The sequence below is a fragment of the Phymastichus coffea genome, unplaced genomic scaffold (genome assembly GCF_024137745.1).
Source record: "Phymastichus coffea isolate CEN01 unplaced genomic scaffold, Cenicafe_Pcof_1.1 PCOF00146, whole genome shotgun sequence".
Classification (NCBI taxonomy): Eukaryota; Metazoa; Arthropoda; class Insecta; order Hymenoptera; family Eulophidae; genus Phymastichus; species Phymastichus coffea.
This window is the reverse complement of record NW_026706957.1, coordinates 46,956-60,400: the sequence shown is the minus strand read 5'-3', so window position 1 is coordinate 60,400 and position 13,445 is coordinate 46,956. Positions and strand designations below refer to the sequence as shown.

General features: G+C 37.3%; 3 protein-coding genes across 8 annotated transcripts; 1 reads left to right on the top strand and 2 right to left on the bottom strand.

Annotated features, from left to right (window-relative positions):
• Positions 1-38: 38 nt before the first annotated feature.
• LOC131672244 (tRNA (cytosine(72)-C(5))-methyltransferase NSUN6) lies at positions 39-2,531 on the bottom strand. Of its 3 annotated transcripts, XM_058949347.1 has the most exons (8): positions 1,921-2,062; positions 1,781-1,857; positions 1,597-1,719; positions 1,277-1,490; positions 1,035-1,197; positions 763-970; positions 382-675; positions 39-317 (listed from the first exon to the last, which is right to left on the bottom strand). In XM_058949347.1, exons 4-8 carry the CDS (start codon positions 1,455-1,457, stop codon positions 39-41), a joined length of 1,125 nt encoding a protein of 374 aa, XP_058805330.1. In that variant the 5' UTR covers positions 1,458-1,490; positions 1,597-1,719; positions 1,781-1,857; positions 1,921-2,062. The 3 variants fall into 3 exon arrangements, with proteins under 3 accessions (XP_058805330.1, XP_058805331.1, XP_058805329.1); XM_058949348.1 differs by lacking the exons at positions 1,781-1,857; positions 1,921-2,062 and adding an exon at positions 2,468-2,531; XM_058949346.1 differs by having other exon boundaries at positions 1,277-1,472; positions 1,781-2,062.
• Positions 2,532-2,687: 156 nt separating this feature from the next.
• LOC131672206 (mediator of RNA polymerase II transcription subunit 24) lies at positions 2,688-8,151 on the top strand. The gene is made up of 11 exons (XM_058949273.1): positions 2,688-3,247; positions 3,326-3,451; positions 3,554-3,890; positions 3,973-4,395; positions 4,491-4,677; positions 5,900-6,260; positions 6,326-6,750; positions 6,821-6,910; positions 6,991-7,281; positions 7,353-7,794; positions 7,872-8,151. The coding sequence occupies exons 1-11, from the start codon at positions 3,119-3,121 to the stop codon at positions 8,016-8,018; spliced, it is 2,958 nt and encodes a 985-aa protein (XP_058805256.1). The 5' UTR covers positions 2,688-3,118; the 3' UTR covers positions 8,019-8,151.
• LOC131672207 (protein dj-1beta-like) lies at positions 8,012-10,501 on the bottom strand. 4 transcript variants are annotated; one of them, XM_058949275.1, is made up of 6 exons: positions 10,188-10,501; positions 9,890-9,997; positions 9,040-9,143; positions 8,696-8,851; positions 8,437-8,629; positions 8,012-8,349 (listed from the first exon to the last, which is right to left on the bottom strand). In XM_058949275.1, exons 2-6 carry the CDS (start codon positions 9,942-9,944, stop codon positions 8,222-8,224), a joined length of 636 nt encoding a protein of 211 aa, XP_058805258.1. In that variant the 5' UTR covers positions 9,945-9,997; positions 10,188-10,501; the 3' UTR covers positions 8,012-8,221. The 4 variants fall into 4 exon arrangements, with proteins under 4 accessions (XP_058805258.1, XP_058805259.1, XP_058805260.1 ...); XM_058949276.1 differs by lacking the exon at positions 9,890-9,997 and having other exon boundaries at positions 10,188-10,382; XM_058949277.1 differs by lacking the exon at positions 10,188-10,501 and having other exon boundaries at positions 9,894-9,912.
• Between the last annotated feature and the right edge of the window lie 2,944 nt (positions 10,502-13,445).

Here is a 13,445-nt window from a genome sequence, read left to right as displayed (position 1 = left end):
CTTATTTTTATAGTAAAAAACTCCGTAGTTGCATAATATTATCTTTTAATAAAACATGCTATGAAAAATCCAACAAAATCACTTTCACAACCTAATCTCCATAAGTTCTTTGATTGCTCGACAGTTAATCCGTCAATATTGTAACCCATCGTACCGAATACTCCTACATTTAAACTCGTTAACTTTTCTCGGACACATTGTAGCTCTAATTTTGGAAATGCTTTCAAGGCCCAAGCAATAATACCTTCATTTTCGGCTACAGTAATAGTGCATGTGCTGTAAACTAACGTCCCACCTGGTTTCAATAATTCAAATGCCTAAAATAATTATTTTATGTTTAATTAAAAAATACTGTAATGAGTTATTTTACTGTAGACTTACCATTGAAAAAAGTTTTCTTTGTAAAGGTACATAGGATCGTAATTGATACACGCTTATTGAATTACGAAGTTGTGGTCTCTGACCTAAGGCACTGCACGGTCCATCCAATAAAATCCTATCAAAACTTTCTGCTGCAAAAGGTGGTCCGTTTGAAATGCATGTATCTTTGGATTCACATACAACTTTTGTTGAGTCATAGCAAAACGTTTTGACATTTGTTGCAAAAAAACTTTCAATGTTTGAGTTTAATTTTTCTAATTTATTTTTTATTTTTTCCAATGCAATCACAATACCCTGTAATAAAATTACAATTATTTGTTTTTATTTACTGTTTTGTAAAACTGAGAATTAGCAACAGTGATTAATACATAAAATTTGAACCTTATTATTCATTAAAGCTGCTATATGAGTTGTTTTATTTCCTGGAGCAGCGCACATATCTAGAATTATTTCTCCAGGCTGTGGGTCTAATATACGAGAACAGATTATGGATGGCAAATTTTGAAGTAGAAGGTGTCCCTTGGGCAGTATTTTTTCATTTAGTTGCGGTATGCATGATATAGTATCAGTCATTATTATAGCAATCCCACTGGAAAATAATTATTAATGTTTGATTTACTTTTTACTAACATTCTTCAAAACTTACACATTACCTACAACTTGAATTATCATGACAGAATATTTGTTCCCTCATCATTTTAACAATACCATTGCCAATAAATAACTTGCTTTCATCATCGTACAATTTGACAAGTCCTCTTTTGCAAGCTTGTTTAAGATCCACATAAACACTGACACTATCACCAATATTCAAACCTATTAGTGTTTTCAGATAATAATTTAAATGTTATTCATGATCTAAAATGACATTTGTGTAGCTTGTTATTTCATTCACCTCGTGGCATGCCCAACACTCCTGGAGCATAAATATGAGAGCCTCTCAAAACTGCTGAGCCGCAAGCAGTATCAACAATGATTTCATTAGGTTCTTTTGTTAAGTCAAGTTCTTTTGGATACATACAACTTTTAACAATAATAAGTTCTGGAATGTTACTAAATGTAGTTACACTTAGCATAGACTCTGGGTATTTCTAAATAGACATTATAACCTGAATTTATTATTTTCAATTTATACTTAAATAATAATATAATAATACATAATAATATTACGATTGATCAAATAAAATATAATTCTTATATAAATTACACACAAACCTCGTTTAATGACTCTATGATACAATTATAAGCTACTTGTTGCTCACATAATATTGTATTTACTCTGAAAACAGTATTCTTAGGAGTACTGCTTAGCCATGAAATTAAATTTTGCAATTGTTCCTAAAACAGTAGTTTTAGAAAATAAGCTTTGTGAAAAAAATAATACGAATAAAGTATATACTTCGACTTGCAGATCACTCAAAAGATCATCATGTTTTATTCTTTTCAAATCCAGTAACAATTCATCTCGAACTTCATCTTTAAATTTCAAAATGTTAGTGTGTGAAGAAGCGATATTCATAATAAAAATAAGATAGTCACATTAACGATGGGTATCATGAAATGATTATTTTAGTCGTTTAGCAGTTTTGTAATCAAAGTCAAAGTACATTAGTTTCTTGACATAATCAACACATGGTTGTAGCAGACGCTTTTTATTTCTAATTGGCGTGTGGTTTCTATAATCTATACATATTATGCACATGTATATACGTTTCGTTTCGTTTTAATGGCTGTGGGTACCTAAGGACTCCGATGCGCCACGCACATGTATATATGTAGTAGCAGCTATTGCGATCTCTCGTGGCGTGAAATAGAAATAAACAAGCACGTACTTTAAACACAAAGGGCAAGAGAAAGTAAGGTTATTATGTAATATATTAATAATAATCAAAGAAATTTGCAAATAACTAGTTGTCAATTGAAATCTCAGATGATTTGTTGAAAATAAATAAATTTAAACAATTGTAAAAAATATTCAATAACATATACTTATTTAAGACGTATCATTTGGTATTAAAATTACCACTTTTCAAGTTTCGAATTTTTTCCATTATTATTAATATATTAAATAAAAACAACACTCAACCTTATGTATGATCGCAATAGGCGATTGCTCTTTTCACTCGTCGGCTATCACCGGGAAGCGCGGGAACCACGGAAGCCCGGAAGCAGTACAGCGCATTGACGCCGTGGCGCTAATGTATGAGCCATGATCCGTAATACGTGAATCATGATGAGATACCAATATTGATGTACTCGATACCGTGATTGATGAAATTTCAATATGGCTCCATATTGTTGTTAGTGTTAAGTTTGCAGGTCAAAACAACATACGCGATCGCCTATTCCGTAATAATAATTCTTTGGATTAATTATTGTTAAAAACTGAAGTAAGTTACCTAGAATCGTATCGTTACATATTCAGTATCGTTTTAATCATTGGGAAGTATGTATACGTAAATAAAGCCTGTTAACCTTACTTTTGGGAAAGTCAACAGACTCGTGAGCACATTGTGATTTTACATTTAATTTCACAAGTATGATCTACTTTTATGAATTTGATTTAGAAATCATATGTAGTTTTATTTGAGGATGTTTTAGTTTATCTCGGTTAATTAATTAACAATTAAGAGCAATGTGTATAAGTGAAGTGAAGTGTCAAACTAGAAAATATTTTGGAGAGAAGTCGCGGTTCTTTCACAAACAAATAAAATTTTAATTGAGTTAAGGACAAATTATGTGCAATTTGCTCAATTTAGCAATGGAGAGTAAAGTAACTAGTAAGACTAGCAGTTTAAAAGCTTTGCTATTGAGAGCATGGCGGGAACGATGGAGTGACCTGCAATGGGGTATCAATATCAAAACGGTAATTTTATAAAGCATATAAGTTTTGTTGCTAATTCTTATATTCAAATTCATTACTGAAATATTACTGAGTATTTAGATTTTACCAAGGGGTGTTAGTGGAGATGTACACAATTTGGCAGACTGCATTCTGCAACAAGCTTTAGTAGGACCTGGACCAAATGAGTTGGTGCTTTCTTACCTCAAACATTCACTTTGTTCACAGGTGCATTTTCTATGATATTAACTATTGTACTTGTTTCTAACTTTATACATTTTTTGTAATTTTATATACCAGAACATTATTAATTTTTGGTACATTTTGTAGTTGGTATCCTATGCAGCTGTATTGCAAAGGATTAGCAAATATGACGCTTTCCATAAGCCACATTGTATAGTTAGTTTATTAGAATTTCTGGAAATGATTCATGTCGGTATTACATGTCGAGGAAAACCAGAAGAAGACCTCTTGGCTGCAGCCTGTCTTTCAATTGTTCATTGGTTGCTGCAATGTTATCATTATGCTTTGACTAAAGCACCACAAGGTAATCCATTGGCTCCTCAACCTGCAGAATTAATGGACAAACCAGCACATTTGTTGAAAGAACTTTTAGCATCTGACTTCATATGCGCTATGTTATATTCAGCGAAACATGACAATAAAGGTAAAATGAAGCAATATTTTTAAAATCTTAAATTTGCACTAATATTTATTTTTTGTTTTAATAACTGTATTTTTTATTTTAGACCTATATTTTGATATTGTAAAGAAATGTCAAGAAATTGAGAAAGAACAACAAAAAAGTAATGTGAAATGTTCCATGCTAGTAGAGGATTCACTAAAGAAGCTTTGCAATTTAGAAATAGAAAATATTGTATCAACTTTTGTAAAGTTTGATGCAGAACCACTCACTTACTGTGTACAGCCTTTATTAGCAATTCAAAATACAGTCAATCCTAGCACGGAAACGTCTACATATGTTAGTCAACTACACACGATTCAAAGACTGAAAAATTATTCCAATGCAAGACTATATTGCGAAGTTATTCGGGCCTGTATGATATGTTTACACGATGTTAATGGTTCGTTTAAAGAATCACATTGGGGAGGTTTTCTGATTATAAAACTTCCACAAATTCTAAAAGATCTTCATACTAGTACATTGAATGGTTTGTAAAATTTTTGAAATATATTATACCTTAATTATTGAGCATCTATAAAAATGATTCGATCTCTCTTTTTTTCTATTTAATTTTTTTTGTAGGAGAAAATAAAAGCTACGACTTTTCTCAGGATGTAGTTGATGCTTTTAATTTATTGCTACGATATACGCCACTTCTAGACAAAATGGACATTATTTGTGTCGGAAACAGTGTTGAGTGTTTGATGAACGAGTTGTTGCCATTGAAGCTAGTTACAGAAGAACAAGTAAATCAAGTCAGTCGTAAAAGGTAATAAATATTGTTTATTTTACTTGTTTATTAGTCTATTGACAAGGGAAAAACAACCTCCACAGAAGATGATCAATTTTTTTTTCGAGGGATTTGGTATATATCTAGATTATTTACTTTTCCACTTTTCAATAATATTAACCTGCGCGCGGAGCAACCAGCGACTAACTAACGACGAGTATACGGTGCATGTCACAAACTCAACTTTCACTTTATACCTAAGCTTAAATTTCGTGATCTGCCTATAGCATTCTAAGAATTTGCAACTTAGGACTATTTCTTTCCATGTTCGAATGCTGATTCCTTCATATTACTATTTTTTTCGTTCTTCACAATAAATTTCGGATAATCGAAATATTAATGTTAATATTAAACTATCCAAGTTGACTATTACTTGAACGGCATTACATTGCAAAAGTAATTCATAAAAATTCCCAACAAATTTATCAGTTTTTTATAAATCTGTCTGCCTCTTTGCAATTTCGACAAAGCTTTAATTATCATCCTTGTTATCGGCGTGAGTGCTCCCTAAGCATTCCTAAGTTGCAGCAGTATCTACGGTGAATGTGTCGCCGGAAATTTTGGCATGGAATTCTGCCGTTTTCCCTGTCCACGTACAGTATTAATTATCTATTGAACACTGTTATTTTAGCATCCGAAAGTTATGACAAGTGTCTATGCTTTGAGTATTGTCATCTTAACTTTTACGTCATCTAACTTTTCATCAGTTAAAATAACATTAACATCATCCGGATAGGATATCACAGTATTTTTGGACATTTTTTCGAATAGATCATTTATATAAATAATAAAATAACATAGAGTCCTCGTGGAACTTCAATGTTTATATCTTTATATTTACGACGTAGATTATTTATTCTAATATTTTGTTTTTATCAGATAGCTTAACAAAGTATAAACTTTATTTCTAATACCACTAATTTCTTTCTAATCTGTAAGTCTATTTTAGTAAAATATTATAATCCACCGAATCAAAAGCCTTGACTAAGTCAAGGAAAGTTACAATAGCTGGCAAACTTTTATCTATAGTATCATTTACAATATTTAGTTTTTACAAAGCATTTTAATTAACCATATCTTTCCGAAATCTATATTGCTATTTGGATAATAAACCGTTTCTTTTTATATAAGAACGTTCAAATCAAGTGGAATCTTCGATATAATATGACGAAAAAAAACAAATAAATTATTTTTGTTTCAGGGAAGTTACATTGATAACTTTACAAAAATTAAATATCGACTCATCTATTCGAACAATAATCGGACGTGCTGAGACGGCGTTTAGTGGTATATTAAAAACCCTTAGTGCCGAGTATACTAAAATCCAAGATTCTTTGCTGAGCATGCTGTGCCAAGTACTATCGGGAAATAGTTTAGAGCTTATGCTGTCTATAGCTACGGTAGAAGGGAAAATGAAACTGTTCGTGTCGAAACTAATAAAATACAACGAGTTTAGCAATCAAATCGGAGAAGTGCCGGATAAAACTCCCATAAACCGTCCGCTGCTTTTCGAGATTACGTTCCTCATGTTGTGCTCAATCGTTCAGACTTACGGCCCCGACGTGAGTATTGCAGTTTCATTATAATAATTTTTTAATGTACTAATTAAAAATTACTGGATAACTAGATGGTGCTAGAGAAAGGCGGCAATTCTTTCTTTGAACAATGGGTGCGCGAGTGCATGCCGCTGAAAGACAAGCCAAAGTCGCCATTCAGAATGCTAATGAATGTCGACCAGTCAAAAGTGGACGTGCTCCTGAATCAAATCAAAGCTGGTGAACTTGACCATTCGGTCAGTTGGAGTGTTATGTGCCACTCTGCTATGGGTGTCGCCAAAGATCTCCTTTATGCCTGGGAAAATGGAATGCTCAGTGCAGCCGAGGTCAAGAAGGTCCTCACTGAGTTCAGAAAGTCTTCTTGTTGTCTTCCAGTGTGTGCTGCTGCCTGGCTTTGCACTTACATGAGTACCACTCATCAAGATGCGTTTCTTAAACCTATGAACATGATATCAGTTCTCAGTAGCGATGAGAATAAGGATAACTTTTCGGAAAGGTATTTTTTTTGGGCCATCAGCCTTTTGTCTATATCTGTGTAGTTTAAAAAATTACGTATTTGCTTTTAGAACGAGTTTGATGTTCCAAATCATACGTAAAATGCAGTATGAGACTCATCCACCACCTCAATCCAAATCGAAAGTACTCGCATCTCATAGGTAAGAGAAGTTAACCACCTGAATATGAACATTTATGTAATTTATTAAGTCATAATATTAAGCTCACGTATTTTTTGCAGTATTATTTCGAAATATCCCATCTTAGAACAGCTACAACAGATTTGGCAAGGGATTCATCAGCGAGGCTGGATAAATATACAGGCCACTAAATCTCTCGAGTTTTTATTGAAAACTGGCGAGCCTGTGTGGTTTGTTTCAAATTTAGTCAAGGAATTGTTGAAAATTCAATATCAAGAGGAGCTTGATCGTTCCTTAGATTTAATATTTGCAATATTGCATCTTGATATTGAAAATTGCACGATAGCTTTAATAAAGAATGCATTGCCACAATATTTGTACCATGCACTGCAGTAAGTTTGGATTTACAATCAAGCATTCTTTTAACAAGTACGTAAAATATATGACTTAATATAATTTTTAGGGGAAAGAAACTGATAGAGCCGCAGTCATCTGCTCTAGCAAAACTCTGCGTATATTGTATATTTTCTACATTAGAACATACTAATAATAATCCAAAAGAAGTCAACAGTCGGAAACGCATGCGTAAAGAAGATCCTGATGATATGGATTTAGGAATGCCGCCTACGAAGCTTTTACGATTAAATGACGCAACAGATGCAACTACTTTGTTTAGTTCAAATTCTCCTCAGGCTCAAGGTACTATGAACGGACAAAAGTCTATTGTACTTCGCGAACCCTTGCTTACTGCGTTGGACGTACTGTTTGGAAATTTCAACTTTTTGGCTGGAAGAAACGGTGAAGTTTCGCAGCACACCCATTTTATATTGCAATTTCTTCAGTTAACCGTTCAATGTGGAAAAGATAGAGCGCGTTTGGTTCTTCAAAAGATGCCTCAAACATTGGTAAGTCAATCTTTGTGAATAAACCTTTACAACGTGAATGTAATAAGTTCATAATTTCATTTACTCATTGATTATAGGTTCCAAGTTTACTCAAAGCATTACCTGAGTTTTTTACGACAGACTTATTATTGCAACTACACGACGTTCAAACTGTCTTAGGTCGCAAAGCTATCGCTCGTGATTTGTGTATGTTGCGTAATATACAACTCAAGCCGACTAAGTAATGTATTAAAATTTAATTTTAACATGTAATTTCACACAAAACTTATTACATAGATTTTTTTACGTGTAATAAAACCACCTGATTTATAATATTTTGTATATTTCTTTTTCTATAATTACGTACTTTGAAAAAATTAATTTTAAATTAATTTTAAGTGTATCAAAAAACTTAAGTTAAACAAGAAATTATTTGTAACTTAAATTCTCAATTGTAATCTTTATACAGCAGTTGATCAGCAACTTTCAGAGCTGTTGCTTTATCAACCAATTTTTCCACAATTGCTAATCCAAATGCATAAGCAGTTGCAGGACCTTTGCTGGTAATAAGATTACCTATTAAAAGAGAATATCATTTTTGTAAAAATGAAAATGATATATACAATTTTTAAATAAAATTGTAAAAAATTCCAGTCTTTTTACCATCAGTAACAACAATTTGATCATCTATATAACTATAATCAGCTGTCAAGTCATTCTTAACTGATGGGTACGAAGTTAATTTTTTGCCTTTTGCAATTCCATGTGCTTTTAGTACATTCGGGGCAGCACAAATAGCTGCTATGACCTTGCTGTCTGCTTCTTGAGCTTTGAGAATTTCACCAACTTTCGTAGACTGTAAAGTAAAGTAAAATCAAATGGTAATTAATGTAAAAAATTAAGGTAGAATATAAGTACTAACGGCAGCCAAGTTTTTCCAACCGACTCCACCCGGGAGAATCACAGCATCGTACTTTTTGTTCTGAAGTTCGCCAATTTTTGCATCAGCGCAAATTTTAACATCTCGACTACATTTTATGCACTCTTTATCAGTAATGCTCGCCACGGTCACGGCAACCTATGGTATCCCAAGAACAATCAATAATTTTATACCAAACTAATTACTAAAAATTTCATCAGGTAAATCGATAATGCGATTCACAAAATAAATTGTTACAAGTGCATAAATTAGCATACACTTTTAGATTCAAAATGAAATGAAAGCCGGCAAGGTTATGTTCAAATAAAACTTTTGCAAGCACTTACTCCTGCCCGTCGTAGAATATCAACTGTAACGATAGCTTCCATTTCCTCGGCACCCTCAGCCAGCAAACAAACAGCAGTTTTGTTGGCCATCATCGAGAACAATGCTAACGAAGGTCGTTTGCAAAAATTGTATAAAAAATTGTATGTGACGAAAGTTTTGAACGACAGAGCAGTTGCCGACATCGGATAAGCTAGGCACTGTCCGCGCGTGACAATCGAAGGCAACGCTCTAGATAATGAAATAAGATATAACGCGACACTTATCTGCAACAGCTCTCGCGTGACGCGAAGCGATCATCCTCTTCCTCGAAAATTTATTCATTCAAGACTTTCATTTCACTTCATTTCCGAGACATATCTTTTGCTTTATTGTTAGTTGTTCCGCTTTTATTTTTGGCTCCTAGTGTATATATCTAATGTGTATTTGCGACTTGCACGTGAGAGCAAAAAGAATGACGAGTGGGGCGGGGGAGAGGGGGAATATCGATTTGTAAAAATACGGTCAATGCGTGTAGCTACTGATGAGTGAAATAAGAACTTTGTCAATCTGGTTTGGTTTACGGTGACGACAGTCATCTTGATCATAATGTCCTTTCGGGCTGTGTGATGGAAGAGCTAGATAGAGAGACGCAACGGCCGCCTGCTATTATTCAGCGTTTTTCCGGACGATAGGACTTTAAGAGAGCAGGCCAAGGGATTATGACGTGTCTATCTTTGTCTAAGCTGTACGAGGATAGTATAAGAGGCGTAAATCTTAAAGGGGGTCTGAACTGAGCAGAGCGCTTGGGGCTCTTTATCTCACGTCGGATCACTAAAATTTGGCTCTCTTTCTTTCTCTGTTTCTTTATACCTGCCTGTGTTTCGCTCGCACACCGTCTCGCAGGCGAATAATGATGCCAAGTCATTTTGTATGCTCTTGACTGCCGCTCAATTATTTGGCCAAGCTGCGAACCTCGAACTGCGATGTATTTTCTCGTGTGTAATCAGTGGATGCATTTATTGGAGCTCGCACGACGAATATCGCGCAATCATTGAATAACCCAGCAAGATCGAACGATAATCACACGAGAGGAGTTAAATTAAAAACGATGTGAGTGGTATGGTTTCAATGAACGCCCACCCGTGTCTACTTCGAAATGGATACGTACGAGTAAACGTGTCTGTGTGTATCTGTGTGCGCCTCAGCTCGGAATCGCCACACGCATACAAACACGCAGAGGTAGAGAGCAGGGACTGACTATACACTAGCCATTAAACTTTATGCGTCGTCTAATTGTTGGAAAACGAACAATGTCACGTCAAATAATCTTATATAATATTCTTCCGAGACACCTTACTCTGAAATGAAATACGAGTAGTAGCAGCTGATGGCGCGGGTCTGTGTGCGTATACTCGATCGTGTGCCACATACACATACGCGCGCGCCTGCACAGAGCCAATGATTTTCACGCTTCGGTTGATTGTTTAGAAACGAGACGGACAATGTTGTACGCCTCGCGAGACGCATTGCTGCTCGGGAAAATGCGACTTAGTAGTGTGTACAAGTGCAGCGCTTACGATGCTGTCCGCGCGTCGTTTACTACAGCAACGCGTTTCACTCGTCCATAAAGCGTTTGTTTGCAAATGACTGTATATGTTGCAAATGTGCACTCCACAGCCATGTAACACCGAGGCGCGCGCGGATCGCCGCCGCCGCGGTCGCGAGCAATAAACTCGAAGTATAAAGAGGAGAGAGAAAAAGCAATGTGCAGTCCTCGGCGTAATTATAATTGGCTACCTAGGCATTCAATTGCTCGCATCGCGAGTATATCTATATCGTTATACCACTGGTTATATTATTTGAACGTTTTATTGTCCTGTTATAAAATATCACAGTGGTCGAAGTTACGAGACAGAGAGAGAACGATCGAAATTATTGTCGATGCCGAATGACCCTTGTAAAGTAAGCTTTCACTGAAACTCAAAAAAGTCATCGCATTTTCGTGTAGCGAGAGAGAGAGAGAGAGAGAGAGAGAGAGAGAGAATTCGGGAATGGGAGTCAGGAGGAGTGATTAGCTCCTTGCGCGGGCGTGCGTGCATTTATTTACACGCGGAGTTAGCTTTCCGCCTGCCTCTCTCGGGCCTGTGCGCTTGCCGGGTATTATATACACTCGTCGTAGTACGGAGAGCCGCTAACCACACGTAAACTCAAGCGTGAGAGATTTGTTCCCCCTCTCTCCGGCGTTTCCGAGGCGAGTCACACGTATAGATATAGCAGGCGTGCATGCGCGTGCCACCGCGATTTTGGAACGCTCGGAACTGAAACGCGCACATCCCCCCTCGATATACCCGACGACGACCGAAGCAGCTGTGCTACGCGAAAGAGAGAGAGAGCGAGAAGAGAGAGAGAGAGAGAGAGAGAGAGAGAGAGAGAGAGAGAGATAGATAGATAGATAGAAAGCGAGAGAGTGGCTGCGAAGACAAAAGTATCCCCCCGCAAACGTATACGTATATAGGAGAAGTGTTTGTACGTGCGCGCGCGTGTGCGTTGAGTTGACTGTCAAGAGACAGTCAAAACTTGATCTCGGCTTTTTGCTGGACAAGAGCTGCTTATGCCACTCTGGCTCATGCCGTTGCCTTTTTCTCTCTCTCTCTCTCTCTCTCTCTCTCTCTCTCTCTCTCTCTCTCTCTCTCTCTTGCGAGCGCTCGTGATGTTTTCACGATGAGAACGAAGTCACGGCGCAGAGTCAATTTATCTGCTCGAGCGTTGCCACTTAGACAAATGATGACGACGGCCGCTGTGCCGCCCAGCGCCGAGAGAAGATCTGATTTGGCTGCTGGCTCTCGAAACTTGCTGTTTTTCGGACTTGCCTCTCAATTGCTGTGCTTAATTTGATTAGCACTCCGGATAATAAGCGTGTCACTTTCGTATTATCGAGAACTGATTAATTGGTCTTGTCTCGTACATCAATGTCGATTGCGACCCGCAACACGTACGACAAGTTTTTTTACGCAGCGATTGGCCGATGAGAAGGCAAGTTTGGAGATATTCTCGCATCTCCGCACTACGCAGCGGAGAGCAACATCGGACGCCAAATGACGCTTCGGGGAAAAGTTCGTTTTGTTCGTTATGATGGGCGCACCGCACGGCATCAAATAAAACTCGACGTTCTATACATATATATATCTATATACGCTCATTGGACTCTCCCTTCCATACACGCGTTTCGCCCCCATTACAATCTACCCTATCAAACGAAAAAGCTATGACGCCCTTAGATTCACGATTGAATTAATAAAACCTTGAAGTACGGGCAGATTGGATTTGCAGTTTACACGTGGCGCGGGGCTGCCTTGTACATCATCCGCGCAGGACTTTATTAAAATATGTCGAGAAGAAAATACGCTCCGCGGCGCCATAATACCGGAAAGCCCATTCGACGATCGACCGGTATGTATAATCTAAGTAGCTCGTATTAGACGAAATATAGTATTCATAGAGTCTATCGAGCGTGCGGCGAATAATTACGGAACGAGTTTCCGCATGAAAAATTGATTCAGTTATTACAACACACAAGGAGCTGCGATGACATGACGATCGATCCTCACGCCCCGACCAGCCCCGCACATCTCAGAAATTCTGATTGATATGTTCCGTCAGCGCTAATTTATCGGCCGTGAATGTCTGAATCAATGTAATGGAATGAGAGAGAGAGAGAGAGAGCGAGAGACGGAGAAAGCGTGTCGAATTGGTCTCGAGTCTCTCCATGATGACACGCAATCAATGCCATTATTATCAAAGCATTGCCGAAATCATTATGTCCCGCGCGGGCAAAGTGTACAGAGAGAGAGAGAGAGAGAGAGAGAGAGAGAGAGAGAGAGAGAGAGGTGACGACGACACACTCGAGAGAAGCAACCGTCTATCACATGCGCTCTCGACTCGATTCAATTCGAGAGATTAGATTAGTCAAAGAGAATGAGCGAATTGATCATCAAGGTGGACAATTATACAGAGAGTATAAGGACGTAGGTAAGTATGTGGTGTGGCGTGCGCGTGTGTGTTGTGTGGTGTGTATATATATCGTCGCGTGTCTTATGTACGTCGCCGAAATAGTTTAACCGCGCGAGCGAGTAATATCTCGCGCTCGACGCGCCGACAGAATTAGACCAAAATGATTTACGACTTTTCCGCGGATCCTCGCGCTCACGTATTAACGACTTCGATCGCGAGCTAGCAAGCCGAAGAGAAGAACTATATCTATGCGAATGAGTGCGAGAGCGCGTGCTCTCAAGAACATTGTAAGCGAGAACAGAGGCAAATATTGGCTCAGCGGGTGGCATTAAATGCAAATAAGCCTGAGAGAGAAAAGAACACGTGTCAAATAGTCGCTGTGGAGTAAGCAGCTCCAAAATTAGGCTCCCCTTCC

What these genes read in the sequence shown, in the direction of transcription:
- LOC131672244 (XM_058949346.1), bottom strand. Translation starts at nt 1,900, where the DNA reads ATGAATATCGCTTCTTCACACACTAACATTTTGAAATTTAAAGATGAA. An exon ending in CAGCTTTAATGAATAATAAG is followed by an intron (nt 676 to 762) that starts GTTCAAATTTTA and finishes ATTTTATTACAG; the next exon opens with GGTATTGTGATTGCATTGGA. An exon ending in AAAGAAAACTTTTTTCAATG is followed by an intron (nt 318 to 381) that starts GTAAGTCTACAG and finishes TAATTATTTTAG; the next exon opens with GCATTTGAATTATTGAAACC.
- LOC131672207 (XM_058949274.1), bottom strand. Translation starts at nt 9,222, where the DNA reads ATGTCGGCAACTGCTCTGTCGTTCAAAACTTTCGTCACATACAATTTT. An exon ending in ATATTCTACGACGGGCAGGA is followed by an intron (nt 8,852 to 9,039) that starts GTAAGTGCTTGC and finishes GGGATACCATAG; the next exon opens with GTTGCCGTGACCGTGGCGAG. An exon ending in GTTGGAAAAACTTGGCTGCC is followed by an intron (nt 8,630 to 8,695) that starts GTTAGTACTTAT and finishes TTTACTTTACAG; the next exon opens with TCTACGAAAGTTGGTGAAAT.
- LOC131672206 (XM_058949273.1), top strand. Translation starts at nt 3,119, where the DNA reads ATGTGCAATTTGCTCAATTTAGCAATGGAGAGTAAAGTAACTAGTAAG. An exon ending in AGCGAAACATGACAATAAAG is followed by an intron (nt 3,891 to 3,972) that starts GTAAAATGAAGC and finishes TTTTTATTTTAG; the next exon opens with ACCTATATTTTGATATTGTA. An exon ending in TCATACTAGTACATTGAATG is followed by an intron (nt 4,396 to 4,490) that starts GTTTGTAAAATT and finishes TTTTTTTTGTAG; the next exon opens with GAGAAAATAAAAGCTACGAC.